This window comes from Eriocheir sinensis, unplaced genomic scaffold, assembly GCF_024679095.1.
Source record: "Eriocheir sinensis breed Jianghai 21 unplaced genomic scaffold, ASM2467909v1 Scaffold336, whole genome shotgun sequence".
In the NCBI taxonomy this organism is placed as follows: Eukaryota; Metazoa; Arthropoda; class Malacostraca; order Decapoda; family Varunidae; genus Eriocheir; species Eriocheir sinensis.
In genome coordinates this window covers 362,829-388,958 of record NW_026111650.1, presented here as the reverse complement: position 1 = coordinate 388,958, position 26,130 = coordinate 362,829, and the positions used below count along the sequence as shown (strand labels likewise).

At 43.8% G+C, this 26,130-nt stretch overlaps 1 protein-coding gene across 1 annotated transcript in view; it reads left to right on the top strand.

Annotated features, from left to right (window-relative positions):
- Window positions 1-26,130, top strand: part of LOC126991778 (uncharacterized) — a 78,127-nt gene that overhangs the window by 22,821 nt on the left and 29,176 nt on the right. The window contains exons 3-5 of the mRNA XM_050850455.1: window positions 4,059-4,174; window positions 18,155-18,325; window positions 25,173-25,364. Of these exons, the coding sequence (XP_050706412.1) occupies window positions 4,059-4,174; window positions 18,155-18,325; window positions 25,173-25,364 (479 nt within the window). The remainder of the gene's footprint in view (window positions 1-4,058; window positions 4,175-18,154; window positions 18,326-25,172; window positions 25,365-26,130) is intronic.

Below are 26,130 nucleotides of genomic sequence, written 5' to 3'. Positions count from 1 at the left end.
AGCCGAACCCTTCTCCCACGCCTACGAGTGGCAAGATAACACACGTAAGGCTTCAGATAGCAGTAGTAGTAGTAGTAGTAGTAGTAGTAGTAGTAGTAGTAGTAGTAGTAGTAGTACTAGAAGTAGTAGTAGTAGTAGTAGTAGTAGTAGTAGTAGTTATTTACAGCAAGGGAGGTAGCTCAAGGTCAGTACCAAAAACAAATACAACAAACAATAGCAGAAAGAACGAGAGGCCAAAAGAGAGGTCAATTTCGGTGGATGGTAGTATTAGTAGTAGTAGTAGTAGTAGTAGTAGTTATAGTTGTCATTGCTGTTGTCGTTGCTGTTGCTGTCGTCGTTCGTGCAAGTGATGTCTCCTACCATTCGGGAATCTCCAAAAAAATATATTAGAAAGAAAAGAAAAGCAATACAGAAAAGAAACTGTAAATATGAACTAAGAACTTAAATATATATGTACGTACCCTTTTTACTCTCTCTCTCTCTCTCTCTCTCTCTCTCTCTCTCTCTCTCTCTCTCTCTCTCTCTCTCTCTCTTCAAGATTAATAAGAGAAGCCACTACCACTAAAGGAACAACCAGAGCCTCTACACGAGCGACAACAACAACAACAACAACACAACAACAACAACACCAACAACGACAACAACAACAACAACAACAACAACAACAACGACATCAACAACAACAATAACAACATGATAATAAGAGTAGTGATAGTTATACCTCACCGGCGCCACCACCACCACCACCACCATCACCACCACCACCACCACCACCCCTAGCACCACCACCACCATCACCACCACCACCACCACCACCCCTACCACCACCACCACCACCATCACCACCACCACCCAAAAATCAATGCCCTCTCACGTCACTAATCTTGATGACGTCAGATTACGTGATTTATGACGTCACGGGGAGGAGGAGGAGGAGGAGGAGGAGAAAGAGTAAAGGCCTGAGGGGAGGAGGGTGGAAAGTGATTGAAAGTAGGTGTAAGAGAGAGAGAGAGAGAGAGAGAGAGAGAGAGAGAGAGAGAGAGAGAGTAGGGTGTGTGATGTGACCCGACCAGCCACCAGGGTGGCCCTGATACTCCCCCCAGCGGCGGGCCGTTGCCCGCTCATCAACATATATGTACACATTTACAATATGTAAGATGTAAAAATAAAGAAAGAAAAAAAAAAAAAGAGAGAGAGAGAGAGAGAGAGAGAGAGAGAGGAGAAAGAGGAGGGTAAGGTAGAAGGAAGATGATAGGCAAGACAGGAAGGGAAGGTAAGGAAAAATGTTGAAGTGTAATGTTTGAGGAGAGAGGGAAGGGAAGGGAAGGGAAGACAACGGGGAGGCATGGAGGGGAAGGTAAGGCTGGAGGGAAGAGGAAAGGGGGAAAGAGATGGAAAGAGTGGTGGAAGGCTAGTGGTAAGCGTAGAGGGTTTAGGCAAATAGCGGGCACACGGAGGGAGGAAGCAGGTGGTGTTCGGTCGACTTAGACCATCAAGCGTGAAACAACCACCGACATTAATTTTCACGCAGCAGACCCTTACAGAATGTTCGCCGACCCCGCCCCTCCTCCTCCTCTCTCTCTCCCTCTCTGTCTGTCTGTCATTTTGTCTGTCTGTCTGTCTGCCTGTCTGCTCTCTCTCTCTCTCTCTCTCTCTCTCTCTCTCTCTCTCTCTCTCTCTCTCTCTCTCTCTCTCTCTCTCTCTCTCTCTCTCTCTCTCTCTCTCTCTCTCTCTTAATGATTCTGTTAAAAATGTACAGTTATCTCTCGGGCTGATCTGTCTCTGTTATGGTAGATGGTCACTGTTCTACCCATGAACCTATGAACAGGAGTGTTCTTCACGGCCCTGCTCTATATCCCATTCTCTTTCTATTGTTCATTAATGATATTTTTTTCCCAAAATGGTCTATCCATTTTTATGTCGATGACTCTACAACAAAAACTGACCAGGCGTTTTGCCTGGTCAGTTTGTCTTGTTTTTTGAGTGGGTTAGGTCGGACGTGTGGGGTTAGGTAAGGCACGGTGTGGGCGCGCACCAACATATGTCTTGGCTTATTAGGCGTGCCAACTCGGGGCATTCCTCAGTTTCTCTGAAGAAGCCTTAGAACAACTAGTCAGGGATATACTATATTTTAACACCGGTGTTTTCCTTCATCTTTTTTCCCTTTTCCCAACTTGTTAAAAATGTCCGAATAACAATAACATAATGAGGAAATCTTCTATATGCTATGCACGTCATGCGTATTAAGTTCGATGTGGAAAGAAAAGTGAGAGCATGCTGAACTACTCTCTGGTGTAACACACACACACACACACACACACACACAAACACACCGCTCCGGTAGCTCAGTCGGTAGAGCGCTACGCTGCAAGGGTTCACGGCCAAACAGGCGGCGGTTCGAGCCCCGCTCAGGCTGGATTCTTTCCGTTAACCAGGAGTGGTTACTGTCCCCCCTTGAGCAAGGGGGATGGGGTGTGTTGTGTGTGAGGTCCTGGCAGTACCCAGAGGTCGACGATAATGAGCACTTGCTCACGTCGGGAGGGTACCTGCTGGCGAGAGGGAGTCCAACTCGTGATCAGGCCTTGGTGAATTACACACACACACACACACACACACACACATATATATATATATATATATATATATATATATATATATATATATATATATATATATATATATATATATATATATATATATATATATATGAGAGTTACGGATTAGAGGAAGAATGGAAACGAAAGGGAAGGAGAAGAGGATAATGGAGGGAAAGAAAAGGGAATGAGAGGAGAGGAGAGTATGGGCGGGTAGGGACGGGAGGTCATGAACGGTAGGGCAGTGGTGGCGAGGGCAGGGTAGGCCTACGGCTGTATAACTCAGGCGGGTTAACAGTCAGCTGTTCTTTTGACGGCACCAGAGACTGACGTTAATGAGAGTGAGGTGGGAGGCGGAGGAGGAGGGGGAGACTCATGAAGCGTGGTAGTCCAACTGATTATTGCTCTCTCTCTCTCTCTCTCTCTCTCTCTCTCTCTCTCTCTCTCTCTCTCTCTCTCTCTCTCTCTCTCTCTCTCTCTCTCTCTCTCTCTCTCTCTCTCTCTCTCTCTCTCTCTCTCTATGTATATATATATATATATATATATATATATATATATATATATATATATATATATATATATATATATATATATATATATATATATATATATATATATTTATCTACTCTACATCAATTTTATAATAAAATATATACTAACGCTAATCAGTGAAATAAATTATCTTATTAATGAAATATTATAACACACACGTTACGGTAAGTAATACATTCTAAAATGGCGAGAGAAATCATTGTGCCAAGACTCCAGAGTCGATTATATCTGTGCACGAATAATCATTATGATCATATTGTAATAGTTATTTATTCTCTTCAAGCTCTGTCATTTTCACTCAGCCAGAAATCATCATTCTGAGTAACAGTTTGGTTCATTAAATCGAGTCTATTTAAAAGATGTTTTTCAATTGTCTTTCATTAGTTCCGTATCCTAGCTAGACTGCCATGCATCACAAGTAGGTCTAGCTTCACATTATCACCGTTTTGCTTCGAAAAGTGTTATATTTTGTGTTTCTACTAACGAGGTTACCAGGAAAAAACAAAAATGTCTGTCGTACTCACGGTAGATGTTGCATCCTGGCACTGTTTACTGGCACAGTGTTATCAAGTCATTTTGCTATTGTAGAACTTTTGTGAAGTACCGTGCTGAGTTATGGATAGAGTTATCTTTTAACTAAAAGTACTCAAGAACGCAATTATGGATACTCTCATGAAGTATATGTAGCTGTTTGCATTCAAATTCGCATTATTTCGTTGTATTCGTATTAGATATTCGAGATGTTCGTATTCACTTTCGAATTCTTAACTCCTGTGTTTCCTCCCTCCCTGTTTTACGTGTCTGTATGTATGTATAATAGGAGCATAATAATACTTCCTCCTGAAATTGAATATTATTTTTGTATTACTTAGTCATTATATCTTATACGTGCGGGTGTGTGTGTGTTCGCAGGTGTGGCGGGCAGGTGTCGTGCTCCTTCAGTCTGCAGACCCACGTGCCCGGCGACCACCAGTCCTCGCAGGGGTGGAAGGGCGGCGCCTTGTGGGTGCGGTACAGCTGCGTCAAACGTGAGGTTTTCTTCTTTTTAATTTTTTTTCCGTCCTTCTTTAGTCTGTTTTTCAGGTTAAGAACAATCAGTCTTTAGTATATCTGCATTGACTCATATATGACATGTCTGACGGTCTGTCTCTGTGTCTGTCTGTCTGTCTGTCTATCTGCCTCACTGTCTGTCTGTCTGTCTATCTGCCTCACTGTCTGTCTGTCTGTCTGTCTGTCTGCCTCACTGTCTGTCTGTCTGTCTATCTGCCTCACTGTCTGTCTGTCTGCCTCACTGTCTGTCTGTCTGTCTATCTGCCTCACTGTCTGTCTGTCTGTCTGTCTGTCTGCCTCACTGTCTGTCTGTCTGTCTATCTGCCTCACTGTCTGTCTGTCTGCCTCACTGTCTGTCTGTCTGTCTGTCTGCCTTACTGTCTGTCTGTCTGTCTGTCTGCCTTACTGTCTGTCTGTCTGTCTGTCTGTCTGTCTCACTGCCTGTTTGTCTGTCTGCCTCACTGTCTGACTGTCTGTTTTTCTATCTGTCTGTCTGACTGTCTGTTTTTTCTGTCTGTCTGACTGTCTGTTTTTCTATCTGTGTCTGACCGTCTGTTTCTCTCTCTCTCTCTCTCTCTCTCTCTCTCTCTCTCTCTCTCTCTCTCTCTCTCTCTCTCTCTCTCTCTCTCTCTCTCTCTCTCTCTCTCTCTCTCTCTCTCTCTCTCTCTCTGACTATCAGTGGAGATCTTACAACGCGGCAATACGAATAAAAATAAGCTAAAGATAAGAAAACAGGCAAGAAATTGTACCTAAACGTGTGAACGGAACGGTGATAACCAACCTCGTTTCCGTTGTACCCAGGGAGCGAGCGAGCGCGCGCGCGCGCGCGAGAGAGAGAGAGAGAGAGAGAGAGAGAGAGAGAGAGAGAGAGAGATTACGTTATGAATGCCGTAGGTGTGCCCAGATGTCAGGGAAAACGCTACACCGACAGAGCAAGGTTAAGCTAGGTGAAGGACGGAGGGCGAGGCGAAGAGACGCTGGGGTGGGCGGAGCGAGGCGGAGGCGGGCGGGCTTGAAATTTTTAAAGACGCGTGACGCTAAATATACAAACAACCTTAAGTGGGGGCCCTGAACAAACAAGGGGTCGTCGTTTATGAGCTAATCCTCCCCAGGTTATGGCCCCACAGACGAATGCGCCTCCGCCCGGGGATCGAATTTGGAATCTATTAGTCGTGAGTTGAGCGTTCTGCCAGTCACCAAAGAGCCAGATGGAATGAAAAATGGGCGGGTATGGGGGAGGCGAGGTGGAGGTAGCGGGAATGTGCACAAGCTGGTGAGGATAGTGGAGAAAAGTATATAAGGTGCCGGAGACAGGAGAAGGAGCTTAGTGTGTGTGTGTGTGTGTGTGTGTGTGTGTGTGGGTGAGAGAGAGAGAGAGAGAGAGAGAGAGAGAGAGAGAGAGAGAGAGAGAGAGAGAGAGAGAGAGAGAGAGAGAGAGAGAGAGAGAGAGAGAGAGAGAGAGACGCCCGTCGAGGCCCCTACAAGAAGTCTGAGGCAAAAAAACTCCCGAAGTCAAAATCTGCGCGCCGCCCAACCAGAGGAAATGAACCGGCGGGAAGGCATCGTAACCCTGATTGGAAATGTAGTGTTGGTGCGAGTCCGAACTGATCTTGCGTGGAAAGGGAGCGAGATCTGCTTAGCTACTACAACATGCACTCCGAACTGGGTTGAGATGAAAAGAGAGGAAAGTGTTCATTCATGTGTTTATAATGTAGCTGATTTGTTTATTCATATTTTGCTTATTTATTCATTCATTCATTTCATTAATTTTACGAGTCGGGCCATTAAGCGGTGCTTGGGATCAGTCTCAGTCTGTTGGTGGCGCGGACTGCTAATTACTACGTTACTTTATTTATTGTTATCTTGCGTCTGCTGTGCCCGTAAGAGTGTTCAGAGGTAAATGCGTTAGTGGGTCAGCCGAGTCAATATCTCCTCGTCGTCAGTGCAGCCTATACTACCCAAGACATGTGTTGTGTTACCTTGACATTCAGCTATTTTCTTAACTCTCTAGTCAAGCTCACGTCATTTCCCTGCCAACTTACACAAAAAAGAATGACAGACAGACAGTTAGCGGTTCAGAAATATCCAACACAACTTCCTCTGTCAAACTTTATTTTTTTACCTCTCTATAACAGCCACCCTCATCTCATTTCCCTGCCAACTTACAAGAAAAGAATGACAGACTGGAATAGATACCCAACACAACCTCCTCTGTCAAACCCAACTTCCCCTAATTTTTTACCTCTCTCTAACAGCCATTCTCATCTTATATCCCTGCCAACTTACACAAGAAGAATGACAGACAGACAGTTAGCGGTTTATAAATATCCAAAACAACTTTCTCTGTCAAACCCAACTTCCCCTTTTTTTTTTACCTCTCTCTAACAGCCAGCCTCATCTTATATCCCTGCTAATTTACACAAGAAGAATGACAGACAGACAGTTAGCGGTTTATAAATATAAGAACATAAGAACATAAGAACGCAGGAGTCTGCAAGAGGCCGGTAGGCCTGTACGAGGCAGCTCCTTTGACCCTAAGCTCCTGTGTATCTAACCCTACCTAATATCGCTGTCCATGAATTTATCTAGTCTATTTTTGAATGTGACAATTGTATTGGCACTCACCACATGACTGCTAAGCCTATTCCACTCATCCACCACCCTGTTAGTAAACCAATTTTTGCCTATGTCCCTGTTGAATCTGAATTTATCCAGTTTAAACCCATTACTTCGTGTCCTACCCGGTTCACTTACCAACAAAACCTTATGAATGTCTCCCTTATTAAAGCCCTTCATCCATTTATAAACCTCGATCATGTCTCCACGCACCCTTCGCCTTTCTAGAGAATGCAAGTTTAACTGTTTGAGTCTTTCCTCGTATGGCAAGTTTCTCAACCCCTGAATCATCTTAGTCATCCTCCTCTGCACCGATTCTAACATTTTGATATCCATTCTATAGTAAGGTGACCAGAACTGAACCGCATAGTCAAGATGAGGTCTAACTTATGCTAAATATAGTTTGAGGAAGACTTCGGGGCTTCTGTTGCTTACGCTCCTTGAAATAAATCCCAGTACCCTATTAGCTCGATTTCTAGCTTGAATGCATTGTGCCCTTGGACGGAGATCAGAGCTCACTAAGACCCCTAAATCCCTCTCGCACCCAGACCTGCTTATGAGAGTGTCATTTAAGCAATAGTTATGTGAGGGGTTGTTCCTACCTACACTCAGAATACTGCACTTTCCTACATTGAACTCCATCTGTCATTTATCCGCCCAGTCATACAATCTGTTGAGTTCACCTTGGAGAATACTAGCGTCCTGATCCGACTCAATTACTCTACCGATTTTGGTATCATCTGCAAATTTACTAACATCACTACTAATTCCTGTATCTAAGTCATTGATATAAATAATAAACAAAAGTGGACCTAATACCGAACCTTGTGGGACCCCACTCGTAACACATCCCCAGTCAGATCTTTTACCATTGATTTGATTTCCAAAACAACTTTCTCTGTCAAACCCAACTTCCCCTTATTTTTTACTTCTCTATAACAGCCAGCCTCATCTCATTTCCCTGCTAACTTACAAGAAAAGAATGACAGACAGTTACCTGGAATAGATACCCAACACAACTTCCTCTGTCAGACCCAACTTCCTCTTATTCCTTACCTCTCTAGTCAACCTCATGTCATTCCCCTGCAAACTTCCTCAGTAAGAACGACAGACAGACAGTTAGAGGGTGAGAAATACCCAACACAACTTCCTCTGTCAAACCCAACTTCACATTATTCCTTACCTCTCTAGTCAACCTCATGTCATTCCCCTGCAAACTTCCTCAATAAGAACGACAGACAGACAGTTAGAGGGTGAGAAATACCCAACACAACTTCCTCTGTCAAACCCAACTTCAACTTATTCCTAACCTCTCTAGTCAACCTCACGTCATTCCCCTGCAAACTTCCTCAATAAGAACGACAGACAGACAGTTGGAGTGAGAAAATATCCAACACAGCTTCCTCTGTCAAACCCAACTTCACCTTATTCCTTACCTCTCTAGTCAACCTCAAGTCATTCCCATGTTAACTTCGACAAAAAGGATGACGGACAGACAGCGGGGAGTCATACCCAACACTACTTTTCGTCACACCAAGCTCCACCACCTTCCTTTCCTCCCTCCAGCTTACCTCATGCCATTCCTCTGTAACTCAACGTGCCAGATCGTCTTACTCAGCCTCTTATATTTACCGACTTCCGCCCCCAAAACTGTCTCGTGGACCCTAATAAGGAGATTCACTGATAATTATCGTTAAAATAGTTAATTCCTGATGTTTCTTGGCAATAGTTAGGCGTCAGAAACCGGTAAATACTATGCTCTGAGTACGATAATCTGGCAACGGTGCTGTAACTTCCCCAATAAGCCTCACTTCCTCTGTTACCCAAAATTCGTGAGTCCATCGTGTGTGTCTTCCTTTGTTACCCAAAATTCGTGAGTCCATCGTGTGTGTCTTCCTTTGTTACCCAAAATTCGTGAGTCCATCGTGTGTGTCTTCCTTTGTTACCCAAAATTCGTGAGTCCATCGTGTGTGTCTTCCTTTGTTACCCAAAATTCGTGAGTCCATCGTGTGTGTCTTCTTGCGTTACCCAAAATTCGTGAGTCCATCGTGTGTGTCTTCCTGCGTTACCCAAAATTCGTGAGTCCATCGTGTGTGTCTTCCTTTGTTACCCAAAATTCGTGAGTCCATCGTGTGTGTCTTCCTGTGTTACCCAAAATTCGTGAGTCCATCGTGTGTGTCTTCCTTTGTTACCCAAAATTCGTGAGTCCATCGTGTGTGTCTTCCTGTGTTACCCAAAATTCGTGAGTCCATCGTGTGTGTCTTCCTTTGTTACCCAAAATTCGTGAGTCCATCGTGTGTGTCTTCCTGCGTTACCCAAAATTCGTGAGTCCATCGTGTGTGTCTTCCTGTGTTACCCAAAATTCGTGAGTCCATCGTGTGTGTCTTCCTTTGTTACCCAAAATTCGTGAGTCCATCGTGTGTGTCTTCCTGTGTTACCCAAAATTCGTGAGTCCATCGTGTGTGTCTTCCTTTGTTACCCAAAATTCGTGAGTCCATCGTGTGTGTCTTCCTTTGTTACCCAAAATTCGTGAGTCCATCGTGTGTGTCTTCCTGTGTTACCCAAAATTCGTGAGTCCATCGTGTGTGTCTTCCTGCGTTACCCAAAATTCGTGAGTCCATCGTGTGTGTCTTCCTGCGTTACCCAAAATTCGTGAGTCCATCGTGTGTGTCTTCCTGTGTTACCCAAAATTCGTGAGTCCATCGTGTGTGTCTTCTTGCGTTACCCAAAATTCGTGAGTCCATCGTGTGTGTCTTCCTGTGTTACCCAAAATTCGTGAGTCCATCGTGTGTGTCTTCCTGTGTTACCCAAAATTCGTGAGTCCATCGTGTGTGTCTTCCTGTGTTACCCAAAATTCGTGAGTCCATCGTGTGTGTCTTCCTGTGTTACCCAAAATTCGTGAGTCCATCGTGTGTGTCAAGTTTCCTTTCTTTAATTAACTTCACTTAACTTCACTTATTATCCCTTTTTTTTCCACGTTCTCCTCTGCATCATCTTTCACTCTTTTTGCTCTTCCTGTCTTTGTTTTCCTTCCAGAATTTTTACTTTACCTATTTTTCTACTATTTTCCCACTTTTCTCCTTTCCCTTTCACTTAATTTAAATGTCCCACTTGTGTTCATAAAAAAAAAACTACTCGTTCTTCTCTTCCTTTTAGCTTCCTTTTTTAACCTTTCGTATTTCCATTTTTTTTAACTTCTTATTCTTTACTTTCTTTTTTTTCTCATGTTTTTCATAACCCACGTGCTCTCTTCTTTTTCCCTCCTCTTTTTAACAATCCGAATTTCTTTCCTTATAAATCTCTATTCTTTTTTTTCTTTTGTATATATAACCCGTGTTTAACTTTCCCCTATCCCTGTCTTTCTATGTCTATGTCTTTGTGTGTGTGTGTGTGTGTGTGTGTGTGTGTGTGTGTGTGTTGGGGGGAGGGCTTAGGAAGGGGAAGGTCACGTGCCTCTCGCTCCTCCCTGACCTGTGGATTTATCTTACTCCTGAAGTACTTCGGGACCCTTATACATTCTTCAGGAGACCATACAGTGCCGTGGACGTGTGTGTGTGAGTTTGTATGTGCAGTGCCTGTGTCTGCGTCCAGCGGGGGAAGGCATAATGGAAAACCTACCACCAGCGGATACTACCTGTGCACTATACAACAAACAATCTCCACTGGAATGCCTGAAGTGTCAGAAATGTAAGGGATTTATTCATGCTGACTGCTCAAATCTCCCTATATATGCCATAATGAACTTCTTTAATACAAGGTGTCAGTACACTTGTGAAGAATATGAAAAAAAATGGGCGAACATTGTGACGGGTTGTTTGCGCAGGTGTACGGCATAATAGAGAAGGAGAGAGAGGCGAGACAGCAACTCGAACCGCAATCCGAGCAGGAAATTGAACAAGAAGGGGCTGGAAGTGACGTCAACAATACACATGAACCTGGTAAAGAAGATAATGAAACTCCTGTGCCAGACGAACTGACCCTACCGAATCACAAAACAAAACACTCTATACCGGCAAACAAGGTAACACTCAAACTGCTGCAGTAAATAATAGCCAGGCAAATGACCAACGGAAATATATGTTACTTTTACAGGAACAATAATTGTATATATCGACTAAGGGGCTGAGATTGTTCATATGCTCACCTTGGACTATGCATGAGATATAAGATAAACGGCTGTGGCCCAGTAAGAGGGTGTAAAAAAGGTAAGAACTGCACCTTTCATCATCCACCTGTAGGCTTCGGATCAGAAAGTAAGCGGGAATGTTTGAATATGGAATGTAACAGACTACATTTGAAGGGCACTCGCCGTTACCCTTCGGATCATGCTTCGGACCAGACAACTGGTGGACAACAAACAAGGCAACAAGCACCTCCCGCCAAACAACTACCCTCCCGGTCAACCGTACCACCACCTGCCCCTCAATCATACAACGCATGGGAGAGTAGACCCCCACACCAGACAATGAAACAACAAACTGAATGTTTTTTTTAATTTTTTTATTGGAACAAATGCAGCAAATGCAACTAGTACAGCAATAAATACTTCAGGCGCTGACAACAATACCATGGCAGCAGCGCCAGATAGCGCTACCATTGGGCCCTGGTGCTGCAAGTAATTACTATAATTGTTATAAACACTATTAGCTATGAAAATCTTAATTTACACACATCATGCCCGGGCGGCCGGGCCCCTTATGAGGCCGGGTGCTGATATACCAGCTCCCCCCCCTCTCTCGGGCCCTGCATGGCAGTGGGGCCCCACGTACCCACTACAAGGATACCAACAACAACAGGTGGCAACCACAGCGCCAACAGCCTTTATAAGATAATTACTCTAAATATCGCCGGCGTCTTACCATACAAATTTAGAGGCAAACTGAAATTACAGTGCTCACAGAAATGGCACAAACTGAAAACGCCTTTAGGATCTCTTTAACAGAAACACACCTAACAGAGGAGATCAGAGAAGTTGAAATAAAAACACCAAACTTCGTGACATATAGAACAGATCGATCAAAACAAAAGAAAAAAGGCGGCGTCATTACATACGTGGATAGCCATTTCGCAGCTAAGATAAAAGTCCTCCTCTCTGAATCAAACTTGTACACAGAATCACAGGTCTTATACATCGGAGGTATTGACTGGGTATATATAAATATATACGTACAGGCCACCAGCATGCCCGACGAATAAATTCAACGACCAGCTGTCAAGGATTAGAGAAGTAATTAGCTCACTACCACCACCTATGCCTACCATTGTGCTCACTGGTGACAAACTTTCCACTCATAGCCTGGAAGTTGGAGAGTGTGCATGGAGGTGCAGCAGACATGCAGACGCAGGCAGAAGCAATCCTGAACTTTGCTGAGGAGTTCTGCTTAAATCAAGTCATCCACACTCCCACAAGAGGGGACAATATACTAGACATAGTAATAACTACAACGAAGACCTTTTACACGATATTACTGTGAATACAACTAATTTTTCAGATCACAACATCATTACCCTGACGACCAATTTATCTACAAATATGCAAACTGGAATCAACAGTGCAGCACAAGACACAAAATTTTAGCCGACTGAACTTTAGAGGCCCAATGCGACAGACTGATAACGAAATACTTGGAAATATCAGAGAAACAAGTACCGTTAAGGAGACCGACTAATAAGACCGCTCCCTACAAGGGTAACATACCAAGGGACCGAAAAGTTCTTATGCGAAAGAGAAAAAAAAATAAGGAAGAAACTAAAAAATACCAACACCACTGAAATACTGACGCAAACAGAAAAAATTACCATTATAAATGAAAAACTTAAAAGGCCAGTTGAACTCGACAATGAAGAGAAGGAAATGCAAGCTGTGTCATGCGTCAAAACCAACCCTAAATACTTTCACAAATATGCTGCCAGTAAGTCAGAAGCGAGAGCGAGTGTTGGCCCACTGACTGACTCAAATGGCCGAGCCTTGAACGAGCCCCAGGAGATCGTTGAATCACTACTGCTTCAGTACAAAAGTGTCTTCAGCAATCCTGTGAAAGACAATACTATCAATCACCCACTGACTTTTTTAGTTGAGATACAGACTGCACGTCAAAACTGACGGACATGAACTTAAGCAGAGGCGACATAGAGAAGGCAATTAAAGAAGTTGCTACAAATCCGGCAGCTGGGCCCGACAATTTCCCAGCTGTACTTATGAAACATTGTGCGAAGGAGCTGAGTGTCCCTTTACTAATTTTTTACAAAAATTCTTTAGAAACTGGTATAGTACCAAAGTAATTGAAGAGTGCTAAGATCACACCAATATACAAGGGAGGGTCGAGAGCTGAGGCTAAAAACTATCGTCCAGTCGTCTTAACTTCCCACATTATTAAAGTCTTGGAGAGAATAATGATAAACAACATAGCTTCATATCTCGAACAAAACAACAAAATGAACCAAGACCAACATGGCTTTCGTACTGTCCGTTCATGCCTCTCACAACTACTCGTCCATTATACAGTCTAAGAAAAGCTGGAAAATAACAAAAATGTCGACGTGGTCTACCTGGATTCCGCGAAAGCGTTCGACAAGGTGGACCACGGTATTTTGCTACACAAACATGACAAATGGGCCTTACTGGATAGCTCGGGGTTGGCTACACTCTTTCCTCACGGACAGAGAACAGTGCGTAGCAGCTGATGGTGTAGTCACTGTAGTGTCTCAGCCGTCGGCAGTCACATTGGTGTGCCACAAGGATCGGTCCTTGGATCCTTGCTCCTTCTGATCCACATTTCCGATATCAACAGACACATATTACACTTGACTATAGCTTTTTTTGCCGATGACACCAGGATATTAAAGGAAGTAATATCTGATGTCGAACAATTACAAACCGATTTGGCATCCCTTTACTCGTGGGCAGATCATAACAACATGTCTTTTAACAACAACAAATTTGAGCATATGCATTATAGTCCAGGGGGAATCAACTGCAATGAACATACTTATACACCACCGGACGGTTCCAGTATAGACACCAATAAACATACAAGAGACCTAGGAATTACCCTCAGCTGTGACTGAAACTTTACCCACCTGGGTAGGCGGTGGCGTAGGTGGTAGCGTACTGGGCCCACATTCACCGCGTGATGGACGACGCGGGTTCGAATCCCCACGCTACCACTCGGATTTTTCAGTCACCGCCGAGTGGCTTAAAACTACCCACATGCTGTCCTGAAGACCACCCATCAACCCGGACTCTAGAGGAAGCCGTCCAACCGAATCAAGAACGAGTTCCGGGGGGCAGCATGAGCCAATGCAAGATGGCGCCACTATAAACACTCGCCTGCGCCAGAACGGGCTGGGCCGACCATCAGACCCCACCTGGAAGAAGCCTTGGGCCGACCATCAGGCCCCACCGGGAAGATGCCTACCGGCGCAATAGGCAATCAACGTAAAAAAAAAAAAAAAAAAAAATTATATATATATATATATATATATATATATATATATATATATATATATATATATATATATATATATATATATATATATATATACAGAACGTGATAAAGAAGGCACGAACCCAATCGGGCTGTATCCTCCGCACTTTCCAGATTCGGGAGAGGTATCCTATGCTGCCGCTTTATAAGTCACTCGTAATACCATTACTAGAGTATTGTTGTCAGCTATGGAGCCCGTGGAGAGCAGGAGAAAAACAGTCACTGGAAGGAGTACAACGATCGTTCACCGGTAGAATATCCAACGTCCGACACGTTGACTACTGGGGGAGACTACGTGAACTTGATCTTTACTCACTGGAAAGGCGTAGAGAAAGGTACGCTATACTATACATCTAAAAAATATTGACTGGAAGATCTCTAAACAACTTGAATATACGGTTCACCATCCATCAGCGACGGGGTCGGCTTTGCCATATTGAAAGGATACACTCCAGAACGAGTACAAGAGTCACTACGCTCAAAGAAAATGCCTTCGCTAAAAGAGCGCCACTCCTCTTCAATGCACTGCCAAGACACATGCGCGGCTCAAAGGAACATAGCCTGGAACGATTCAAAGCACAGCTAAATAGATTCTTACGAACATTACCCGATCAACCCAAGCTGCCACATTACCACATCTGCGCTGCGAGCAACAGCATCATAGACCAGTTGGCGCAGAGAAGAGCAGAGTTATAATGGCGGCGCGTCAGCGTGGTCACAGGCAGCAACGACTGCCTGAAACCACCACCACAGGAACCACAGGTGTGCGTGTGTGTGTGTGTGTGTGTGTGTGTATGTGTGTGTGTGTATTTACCTAGTTGTGACATACGGGAAAAGAGCTACGCTCGCGCTGTCCCGTCTCCATATCCTCTCTTATCCAATTTTTCCTTAAAATCATGAGTGTTTTGCACAAACCACCTCCTCCTCCAGTCTATTCCATAGCTCAATGCTTCTGTTTGGGAAGCTAAACTCTTTCACATCTCGCCTACACGTGGTCGTCCTTAACTTCTTTCCATGTCCTCTCGTTTCTCTCTCGTTCCACACACACAGGTCCTCTCTGTCCAGATTCTCCACCCCGCTCGCCACCCTGTACACCACTATCAGGTCTCCTCTTTCTCTCCTTATCTCCAGGGTTGTGAGCCCCATGCTACTGAGTCTCTCCTCGTAAGTCCGATCCCTAAGTTCCGGTACCATCTTAGTTGCCGCTCTGTACTCTTTCCAGCTTTCTTATGTTCTTCTTTTCGTGAGGAGACCAGACCACTGCTGCATACTCCAACCTTGGCCTTATCATTGTAACTATTATTTTCTTCATCATCTCCTCATCCAAATACACAAATGCCGTCCTTATGTTCCTCAGCAAATTCATAGTTTGTCCCGTTATCCTGTTGATGTGTTTGTCCGGTGACATGTTCTCTGAGATAGTCACTCCCAAATCTTTTTCTTCCATTCCTCTGCATATTATCTCACTTCCCATCTTATAATCGTATTCACATCTTCTACTGCTCCTACCAAACTCTATTTTTTTACATTTCCCAAGGCTGCACTCCATCTGCCATGTACCACTCCACTCCCATATTTTATACAGGTCCCTCTACAATGCCTCACAGTCCTTCACATCATTCACTCGTCTCATTAGCTTTGTATCATCTGCAAACAAACTCACATAGCTGGTCACTCCGTCCACCATATCATTTATATAAACAGCAAACATTATTGGCGCCAGCACCGAACCTTGTGGGACCCCACTCCTCACTGGGCACCAGTTGGAAACCCTTTCCCTAATTATTGTCCTCATTTCCCTGTTAGTTAGGAAGTCCTCCAGCCACTTAATCAGTCCATCACCCACTCCACCCCTATTTTTAATTTTCCAAATTAGTCTTCTGTGCGGTATTTTGTCAAATGCCTTTTTCTAATCCAGGTACACTCCATCCCCCCAGCCTTCTCTCTCTTGTAATAAATCTGTCACCCTTGAGTAGTAACATAACAAGTTGGTGACACAAGATCTCCCTCTCCTCTGAGATAATTTTCTCACTTTCTAAAAAATCCGACCACCTGTTTTTAATCAGCCTCTCGCATATCTTCGCAACCACACTAGTGAGTGATACCGGTCTGTAATTTAATGGGTCCTCTCTCTTTCCTCCTTTATATATTGGTACTATGTTTGCTCTCTTCCAAACCTGTGGTACCCTTCCTTCACTCAGGGAGGCGCTCATTATGGAGTGCAGTTTCTCTGCAAGTTGCTCACTACATTCTTTCAAGATCCACTCTGATACTCCATCCGGCCCTGTCGCTTTTTTTACATCCAGCTTGTTCAAGCTTTCCTTGACCTCCTGCACCGTTGACTGTATCTCCTGCATAACCCTTCCCCTTTCCTGGCCCAGTGGTTGTACGAATTCGTCTTCTTTTGTGAAAATTCTATGAAAGCTGTTGTTCATCACTTCTGCCATCTCTGCTGGGTCCTCATATGTAGTTCCATCCATTTTCAGTTCATCGATTGTTTCTCTATTCTTTAATTTGCCGTTCACATGTCTATAGAATAGTTTAGGTTGGTCTTTGCACTTGTCGATTATATCTTTTTCATATTTCCGTTTTTCTTCTCTTCTAATTTTTTGTATATTCGTTCCTTGCTTGTTTGGAATCGTTCCACGAGTTGATTCTTCTTCGTGTTCTCCATCCCTTCCAAGCTTCCTCCTTTCTCTTTCTAGCTGCCTCGCATCTTTTGTTAAACCACTCCTTTTTACCAACATCTTATTTGGTTACCTTTGGGACATACCTATTCTCGGCTTCCTTGTATAGCTTTAGAAACTCCTCCCACTTGTCTTGTGTATTCTTGGCTTTGTACAGCCCACTCCAATTTGCATTTTCAAAAAAAGTTCTCATATTAACAAACTCTGCCTTAGAGTAGTTACTTCTCCCTATTTTGTGCTCCTCTTTTCGGTCAATCGTTCCCTTTTCTTTTACTTCAAATTCCACAATCGCATGGTCACTCTTTGCTATTGGACAATCTATTTTAATATTTTCTATTACTTCCGGTTCCTTGCTAAAAACCAGGTCAAGTCTTGATGCCTCTCCTTCTTTCCCGAATCTAGTATGTTCCTTAATCCATTGTGTCAGCACATGTTCCATTGCCAGTTGCAGGAGTCTTCCTCCCTACGACTCTTCTGTTCCCTGCGTCTGCCAGTCCTCCCATTCTACATCCTTGCAATTAAAATCACCCATTTAAATTATTCTCTCACCCTCTCTCAACATTCCATCCAGGCAACTCACTGTGTCTTGTATCATCTGTTCATATTCTCGGGCCTTCCATGCATTGGTTCTTGGTGGCACATACCCTACTACATACTGCCTCCTTCTTCCTTCAGCACCGCCAGTTTCCACTTTCAGTACCTCTGCCAAGCCTTCACCCTCAATCACCTCTTCCACCTTAATGCCTTTCCTTACCATCAACATCACATCTCCTCCCTGTTTTCTCTTTCTGTCTCTCCTCCATATATTGTATGCACCTTCTCCAATCCCCACCACCTCAGTCGAGTCACACAACTTAGTTTCTGTCAGCCCCACAATATCAGGTTCTCTGTCTCTCAAGTAGTCGTTAAACTCTATCCGCGATGACACTATTCCATTAATATTCGTATAAGACAATGTGTGTGTGTGTGTGTGTGTGTGTGTGTGTGTGTGTGTGTGTGTGTGTGTGTGTGTGTGTGTGTGTGTGTGTGTGTGTGTGTGTGTGTGTGTGCGTTTTTTTTGTGTGTGTGTGTGTGTGTGTGTGTGTGTGTGTGTGTGTGTGTGTGTGTGTGTGTGTGTGTGTGTGTGTGAATTGCATCCCCTTCTGATACCTTATAATCTTCCCCACAGAGTCGGCGTTCCACCGTGTGTGCGGGACGGAGGTTCGGGACCAGGAAGGTTGGCTCAAGAGTGTGGGCTACCCACAGTACTACCTCGGCGAGCCCTCCATCTGCACGCTGACTCTGACGGCGGACCAGGGACAGCGGCTGAGACTGACCATCACTGACCTTAGCGTGCGGGGTAAGTAGTGCAGGGAAGGGTGGGAGGGGAGCAGGAGGCTGAAATGGAGGACGAGTAAGTGAAAAAGGAGCATCTCCCTTCATCTCACTCCCCCACCTCTTTTTCCAATTCCTTTGAATTTTGAATTCACTAAGCCAGGCCACAGTTTTCTCAGAATACGGGGAGATCATGCTGCCTGAAGCTAATCATTCATAATCTACCTCAAAGTGTACCTCGCCGAGGGAGGTGTTGGGTGAATGGTCAGAGTGCGGGGACGGTGTTCCAAAGTCACGCCCACGGCTACACGAAGACAACCCACATGTTGTCCTGATGAACATGTATCAACCCGGACTCTTAGTGAAACTCTCTAAAGAGGCTCAAGTGGAGGCAGCTTAAGCCTCGCTACAAACTGCCTGGTGCCGACCAACAGGCCCCATCATGTAAGTCTACAGGCGCTATGGGACAAATGATATTTTTTTTTTACCAAAATGCCGTATCCACTTGAGGACTGGCCACCATTGAGCGCCAGGAGAGTATGGGGCAGTCCTGTCATCTTGTGTTCTACCCACAGAGCTGGAAGGTTCTCTTGTGTGACCTGGTGGTCGGGCATAAGCAAATTTTGTTTGAAGTAGCTACAGAAAAATATAACTGCTGCTTCACCCTGGTGCTTCTCTTTACCAAAGTCTTAGAATTTCCGTTTGACTGAAGGTTTGGACAGCATGAGGATAGCCTTCCGGCAATCAGCGCTAGTTGAAAATTGACAGGTGCTTTCTGCGGGACTTGAGCCCGGGTCTCCTGGATCACCACGGCTATGAGCTGACCACTCGGCCACCGCCTATCCATCGATATATCGATATATTCCTTATCATCAATAAATGAATTAACCTCTATGATTCTGTTCCTAGAGGCATACCGCAGAAAGAAAACGGAACACACTGCTCACACAAAGAGGAATAAAAGAAGCTGCCAAAAAGGATGATCAAATTACTTGAAAAAAATTGGATGGTTGAAAATGACAAATTAGGGGGTAGAAATTTGACGTGATTAAATGCCCGGTACAGTACAGAAGGAATATTGGGGAGCAATAAAAAAAGTCGCAAAAAAATGAATAAAAGGAATTTAATGTAATATTGTCATTAGAAAGGATCTCTATGTACGTACGGGGAAGGTGAATTTCCTGAGTTGATAAAGCCACCAACCGCAGTGAGACTCATAAGTTAGTTTAGCGTCCATGAGTCACACCGAATGATATGTATAGGCGAAGGTTGCGAGGAGACTTGATCAAAGTCTATAAATGGATGAAGGGATTTAATAAAGGGGATGTCAATAAAATTTTGATAGTAAAAGAGCCGGGTAGGACGCGTAGCAATGGTTTTAAGTTAGATAAATTCAGATTTAACAAAGACATAGGCAAGAATTGGTTCACCAATAGAGTTGTAGACGAATGGAACAGGCTTGGGGGCCATGTTGTGGGTGCCAATGCCGTAGATACATTCAAGAAGAGGTTAGATAAGGCCATGAATGGTGAGGTAAGGTGGGGTTGAGTGTACAGGAGCTGCCTTGTATAGGCCAACCGGTCTCTTGCAGACTCCTTACGTTCTTATGTTATGTTCTTAGTAGTTTCAACCCGGTGTTATTAGAAACTGTGTCAGGGTGATTGGGGGAAAGGAGATCCGGATATGCTGCTGATGAGGCTATGGATCTTCAGCGATTTTAGCTTCATGCTCCGCTGAAAACATCAAGCACTTTCTCTTGCTATGTCATCTTGCAAATCCATCACTGACTACCAAAACTTTTTTTATGGGATGAAATAGTGGCCTACAATGGCATATAACGGGCATAAGCTACCATTTTGAAGGATACTCCATACCATACATTACCAGTAAATAAAATAGACAACAAATGCCCCAAAAGAGAGCCCTGTGGAACACCAGATTTAACCTAACTAAAATCATTAAAGAGAACCATCAACGACTACACGCTGTTTCCTATTTGCTAAAAATTGAGAATATTTTTAAGACGTGTCCACCAACACCAGATGATTTTATTTTCAACAACAAAGCTTATGATTCACCAAGTCAAACGATGAACCAAAATCCAGAGATGCGAGTCAAGACACGTATCCTGCAGTCAGAGTAACCAGCAGGCCAGGATTAAAACTAAAAGAAGACCACATGTATTCAAGCTTTTCTTGAAGTCATACAAAAGAACAATAAAATTGAATATATATTTTTCTGGTAAAACTGGAGCAAATGATTTTTTTGGGGGGGATAAGAAATAGGTTTGCAGTGCACCAACAAACTGGAAAGCTACCATGTCAAATTATAATTCTCAAGATGACTGACAGTTTATCAGTGACTATTTTGCTAATAACTTTAAATAATAGAGAAAAATAACAATCGGATCAATACCACCCTAGGAGTATCAGCTGTTGAGAAGCCTTTCAACTTTAGACGAACGAAAAGCAATTGGACGAATTTTACGTTCGGAAAAACAAAGGAAGGACGTTAACCTCCCATCACTAGACGATCAGTGCAGGACGATTTATCATCTGTCGGTGGCTTCCAGTCTTCGAGTCCACTAACGACGGTAGACTAGAACCATTGTCTGCCGAAGCCCAAATCACTTCCAGAGAACACAGCCAGCCATTTTAGCGGCAACACAACTTCGTCCACGCAGCAGTTATGTTGGAGTGAAGCGGCGACTATGTTGGCTTGAGTCTAGCCGTCCTGACTCCAATGTGCTGAAGTCCTTGCTCTTGTAACCCAGAGATGAGCACTCGAGTCCGTGCACGAGGTGAGTTTCAACCCTCTAATAACTCCCTCTGTTATACTCACATTACACTTCGTGTTGGATCAGGTTGGATCGATTGTCCTCTCTTATTGTTTGTTCCTTACTGAAGAACAGTGTTAGATGGTGAGCCTACCGGACGTGTCGGAGAAATCCTCTTCGGTTTCTGATTATTTTTTGTCATTTTTACTGTTTATCATTCCACGCACCGAAATCAATCCACCGAGATCGAACAGTGGCCTTGGCACCGGTGGCGAGAACGAGGCCTCGCATATCCTTGTGCTCTTGCAACAATTATTATGGATAATATAACCTCGGGACCACTCTGTTTACTCTCAGATACAAAAGACAAACTATTGGCCTCAACAGCTTGGTAATAAACAACGATCAGACTTATATAAGACATGAATCTACACCAAATAAGGACTGCTTCAGAGCAGAATGACATTAGTGGCTTATAATAATAATAATAATAATAATAATAATAATAATAATAATAATAATAATAATAATAATATTAAAAGTAGTTATAATAATAATAATGATAATAATAATGATAATAAAAAATAATAATAATAATTATGATAATAGCAATAATAATGAATAGCAGCAGTAAGAACCTTCAAATAATCATTATATTCAGATTCTGTCACATCATAACGTGCTTCATTACACAGTCTGACGTGAGCACCTCGGCAACCCTAAACGAAAAGCAGCTTGTTTATTCCGGTGAGCCAGTCTGTGATCTTTACTGAGGCAAACATTCTTTCATTCTCAACTTAATTGTCCGATCTCAAACTTTTATCCAGAATTACAAGCAGAACATGACATAAAGATTCCACTGCACAAAGAACATGAAAACATTACATTCCAATTAATAGTGTTAATTCTTGATTGACGTCATCAATATCAATGTGAGATATAAGAAAAAAAAACTTTAGTGACGTAAAAACAACTGGCAAAGAAAGTTAACATAAAATTTGACTGATAGTGCAGAGTGGGCCTCACACGCTGACCACTCAGACATTCATATATCCTGAAATATGAATTTGGATTACAACATACAGTAAAAAAAACGATAAAACTGTTAGGACATCCATATTCTGGTTATGAAAGACTGTGCTTTATTACCATAACGAAACTATGGCGCCCCACTAAAATCCGGCCACAAAGAAGGAATGAAGTATTATTCAGGAGAGAAAGAGAGAACCTACTCGGGGAGGGATGACGCTGCACATCTCATCAAGGCAGACCTCCCGCCACCCAAAAAGGAATATATAGTGAAGATACAGGTTAACCCTCGCATTAGGAAAGCTGAAGGGCATAGAGAAGGTATATCTATAAGACATTTAAATTCATGGCTCGATTTGTTATTTTTATTTTATTTACGGCAAGGGAAAGGAAACAAGGGCAAAACATGAATAAGAAAAGATTGTTCCCAAGAATTATATAAAAAAATGTCCGCCGCGTGTTAAGATTTAATAATTTGTCACAAGAAAATATTGTGTCATTGAGTAAACAAACTGTCCTATCCATTCTTACGCCGATGACTCTACTCTGCATTACTCAACACCTTTTGACAGAACACCCTCCTAACATAAACTACATGATTCCAGGCTGGTGGCCGCAGAACGCTTAACCTCAGACCTTACTATCATTTCGGATTGAGGCAAGAAGAACTTGGTATCCTTCAGCACCTCAAAAACTCAGTTTCTCCACCTGCCAACTCGACACAATCTTCCAAACACCTATCCCCTATTCTTCGATAACACTCAGCTGTCACCTTCTTTTACAATAAACATTCTCAGTCTATCCTTAACTCAAAATCTCAACTGGAAACAACAATTTTTTTTATCTCTTCTCTAACTAGATCAGCTTCCTCGAGGTTGGGCGTTCTGTATCGTTTCTGACAGTTTTTTTCCACCTCGCAGGTGCCATCCATATACAGGGGCCTTGTCCGCCCATGTATGGAGTATGTATCTTAAGTGTGGACGGGATTCCACACACACAGCTCTCCTGTAGAAAGTAGAGTCTGAGGCTTTACGTCTCATGAGCTCCCCTCCTTTTACCCTTTTACTGACAGTCTTCTACCTCTTAAATTCGCCACCATGTTGCCTCTATATTATGTCGATATTTTCTTGCTGACTGCTCTTCTGAACTTGCTAACTGCATGCTTTCTCCCTTCCCGGGGCCCCGCTGCACTCGATTTTCTACTCTAGCTCATCCCTGTACTGTCCATATCCCTTATGCAGGTGTTAATCAGCATCTTCATTCTTTCATACCTTACGCTTGTAAACTCTGGAACAATCGTCCTTCGTCTGTATTTCCTCCTGCTTACGACTTGAGCTTTTTCAAGAGGTGAGTATCGAGACACCTCTCCTCCCGAAATTAACCTCCATTATGGCCACTCTTCTAACCTTTTTTTTAAAGGGGCAGTGATTAGTGGGCTATCTTTTCTCATTATTTTTTTTTTGCCTTTGAGCTGCTTCCTTTACTGTAAAAAAATGCTACGACGACGATGACGACAACTATTACTAATACTACACCACCGTCACTACTTCTACTACATTTGTGTACAGCAAGCCATGAGCATTAGAAAAAAGGATATGGCTGCTCCTGCAAAATGATGATAAAGGAAGAAGCCAGAATGATAATCTAGGTTGGAGAGGCGTCTGGATAATCCTCTCTTGAAAACATATATATAGAAGGAAGGAGGAAATTCTGACGAAGGAACGCTGTTTCAAGTTCACCTGTGGTAGGGAAGGGTGAATGTATGCAGACAGAAAGTTTAGAAGAGCAGTTAGACGAAAATAGCGATTGTAGATTGAGGCGGATTTTAAGGGGCCGCGAAAATCAGTAAGAGGGCAGGAGCTAATGAAAAGATGAACCCTGGGATGAACCTGCTAGTACTGCTTGTCTGCAGCCAGGCAACGTTCCGCCGGAGTCTTCTTATTTCGGTAATTCTTGATAATGGGACCGCATCGATCTGAGATCCTACTTCTGACCAGTGTCCCTCCCCCTCATCAAACGGGGAGGGTGGGGGGAAATTGCTCCCTCTTGCACGAGGGAGCACGGGCCTTTGCCAAAGGCGGCCCGTAGCAGGGAGCCGACAGACCGACTGTATCGGCGATCGAAATCTAGCCGACCAAGTCGGTCTGTCGACGAGGACGCGTGTCTCTCTCAAACGGGGAGGGGGTGGTGGTGGGGATGATTGCTCCCTCTTGCAAGAGGGAGCACGGGCCTTTGCCATAGGCGGCCCGTAGCAGGGAGCCGACAGACCGACTCTATCGGCGATCGAAATCTAGCCGACCAAGTCGGTCTGTCGACGAGGACTGGCGTGTCTCTCTCACACGGGGAGGTATGGTTACTGTCTTAACCCTGGAACACATTCGAATTTTTTTTTTACGGTAACACATTCATGGTCACTATTTTGTACCAATTTTTGGACAATGTAAAAACAATACTTACAGTTCGTTTTATTAAATTTGTAAGACACCACCTGAAAATTTAATCTTTAAACTATAGTCTGAAAGAAAAAAAAAAAAAAGGAAAAAAAATGCATTTTTTGTGGGTGACTAAAAAAAACGAATAAAAGGGTATTTTTTTCTAGAACACTTTAAATTTAAAACTCTAGGTATAACTAGGAGATGTCCATTGACCAGTGGGCAGCAGGGGGGTGTGGGGGTCAGCACCGTGACCCGCAGCCCCCTAGCAGCACAACATCTTGTTGGTGGAACTGTCAAAGGGAACACATTCGTGGACACTATTGTGCTAAAACCTTCATTATCTGACAGACAAAGTAATACAGCACGCACCAACCACCTTCCACCAAAACAGCACATAATATTAGGAAGGTGTAAGGGGCCCCACCCGTTTAGCCAGCATGGGCGCATGCGCCACGCGCGCAAAATTGGGGTAGGTCACAGTCGTGTCCTCGAATGTCTTCCAGGGTTAATGACGTACGTTATAATTTAGTGGGGCAAAATTACTGTTTTTCGGGGCCGTGGTACGGGGTAGGATTTTGTCCTCATTCTAATTAGGTTCCATAATGAGAAATTACCTCTCCTTTCCTCCACAGAGATCCTCCAGCCGACAGAGGACAGGTGCAGGGACAGTGTGGAGGTGAGCGAGGGCAGCAAGGTGATCCTGGCCCGCTGCGGAGACACCAACAAGCCGCTCACTGTAGTCTCCGAAGGGCCGTCCCTCAACGTGACGCTCACCGCCTCGGACCACGTGTTCCCCAAGCGAGGCTACGTGGCACACTACAAAGGTGAGGTGGGGCGTGAGAGGTGTACACAGGGAGCAGTGAGTGGGAGAGAGAAAGAACAAAGGTAAGGGGTAGTGTCACACGGATTTTTTTTTTTTTTTTGGCAACTTTTCTGCCAGTAAGAACATCAGTACTACTGCTGTGTCAGACTGAATCTGTATGGGCATCTCGCTCCTCCAAAATAGGAAAATGAATGACCACTTCCGGAGGCACATAGTCTTACTGGGTCTGTATCTTGCGGTGATTGCTTGTTATCAGCAAAATAAATGTGTGTTTAGACCCGTCAGTAGCTGACCACTGGAAGGAGGCGCAATGAGGGCCGAGGGGCTCCAGTTCACAAGACCCGGCGTAATGAGTGCCAAGGGTCTCTTGCATCCCACAAACCTTTACGACCTCTTACACAATCGCTCAACGCCATGAGAGCTTTTCGGATCCAATTTACCTTCGTTGTGGCTCCAGACATCGTCAGTATTTGCGAGATGAATGAAAAATGGCGGACGTTTGGTGTCCAATTTAAACAGGACTGATAATTCATAGATTGTTCCCAGTTATAGTCCGACACAAATATAAAGCCCGTTTGGGTGGGGTCCGCTCCTCTCCACAGCGCTGCCGAATCACCCTCAACACATCATCTCTCTCATACGTCAACTATTTACTATTTGAAATTGTTTTAAATATTCTGAATACACTAAATATGACCATATAGTGCTATGAATGTGTCGGTTTTTTGGAATAGTAGCAATGAATTGTATAATTTCCATTGGGAGAC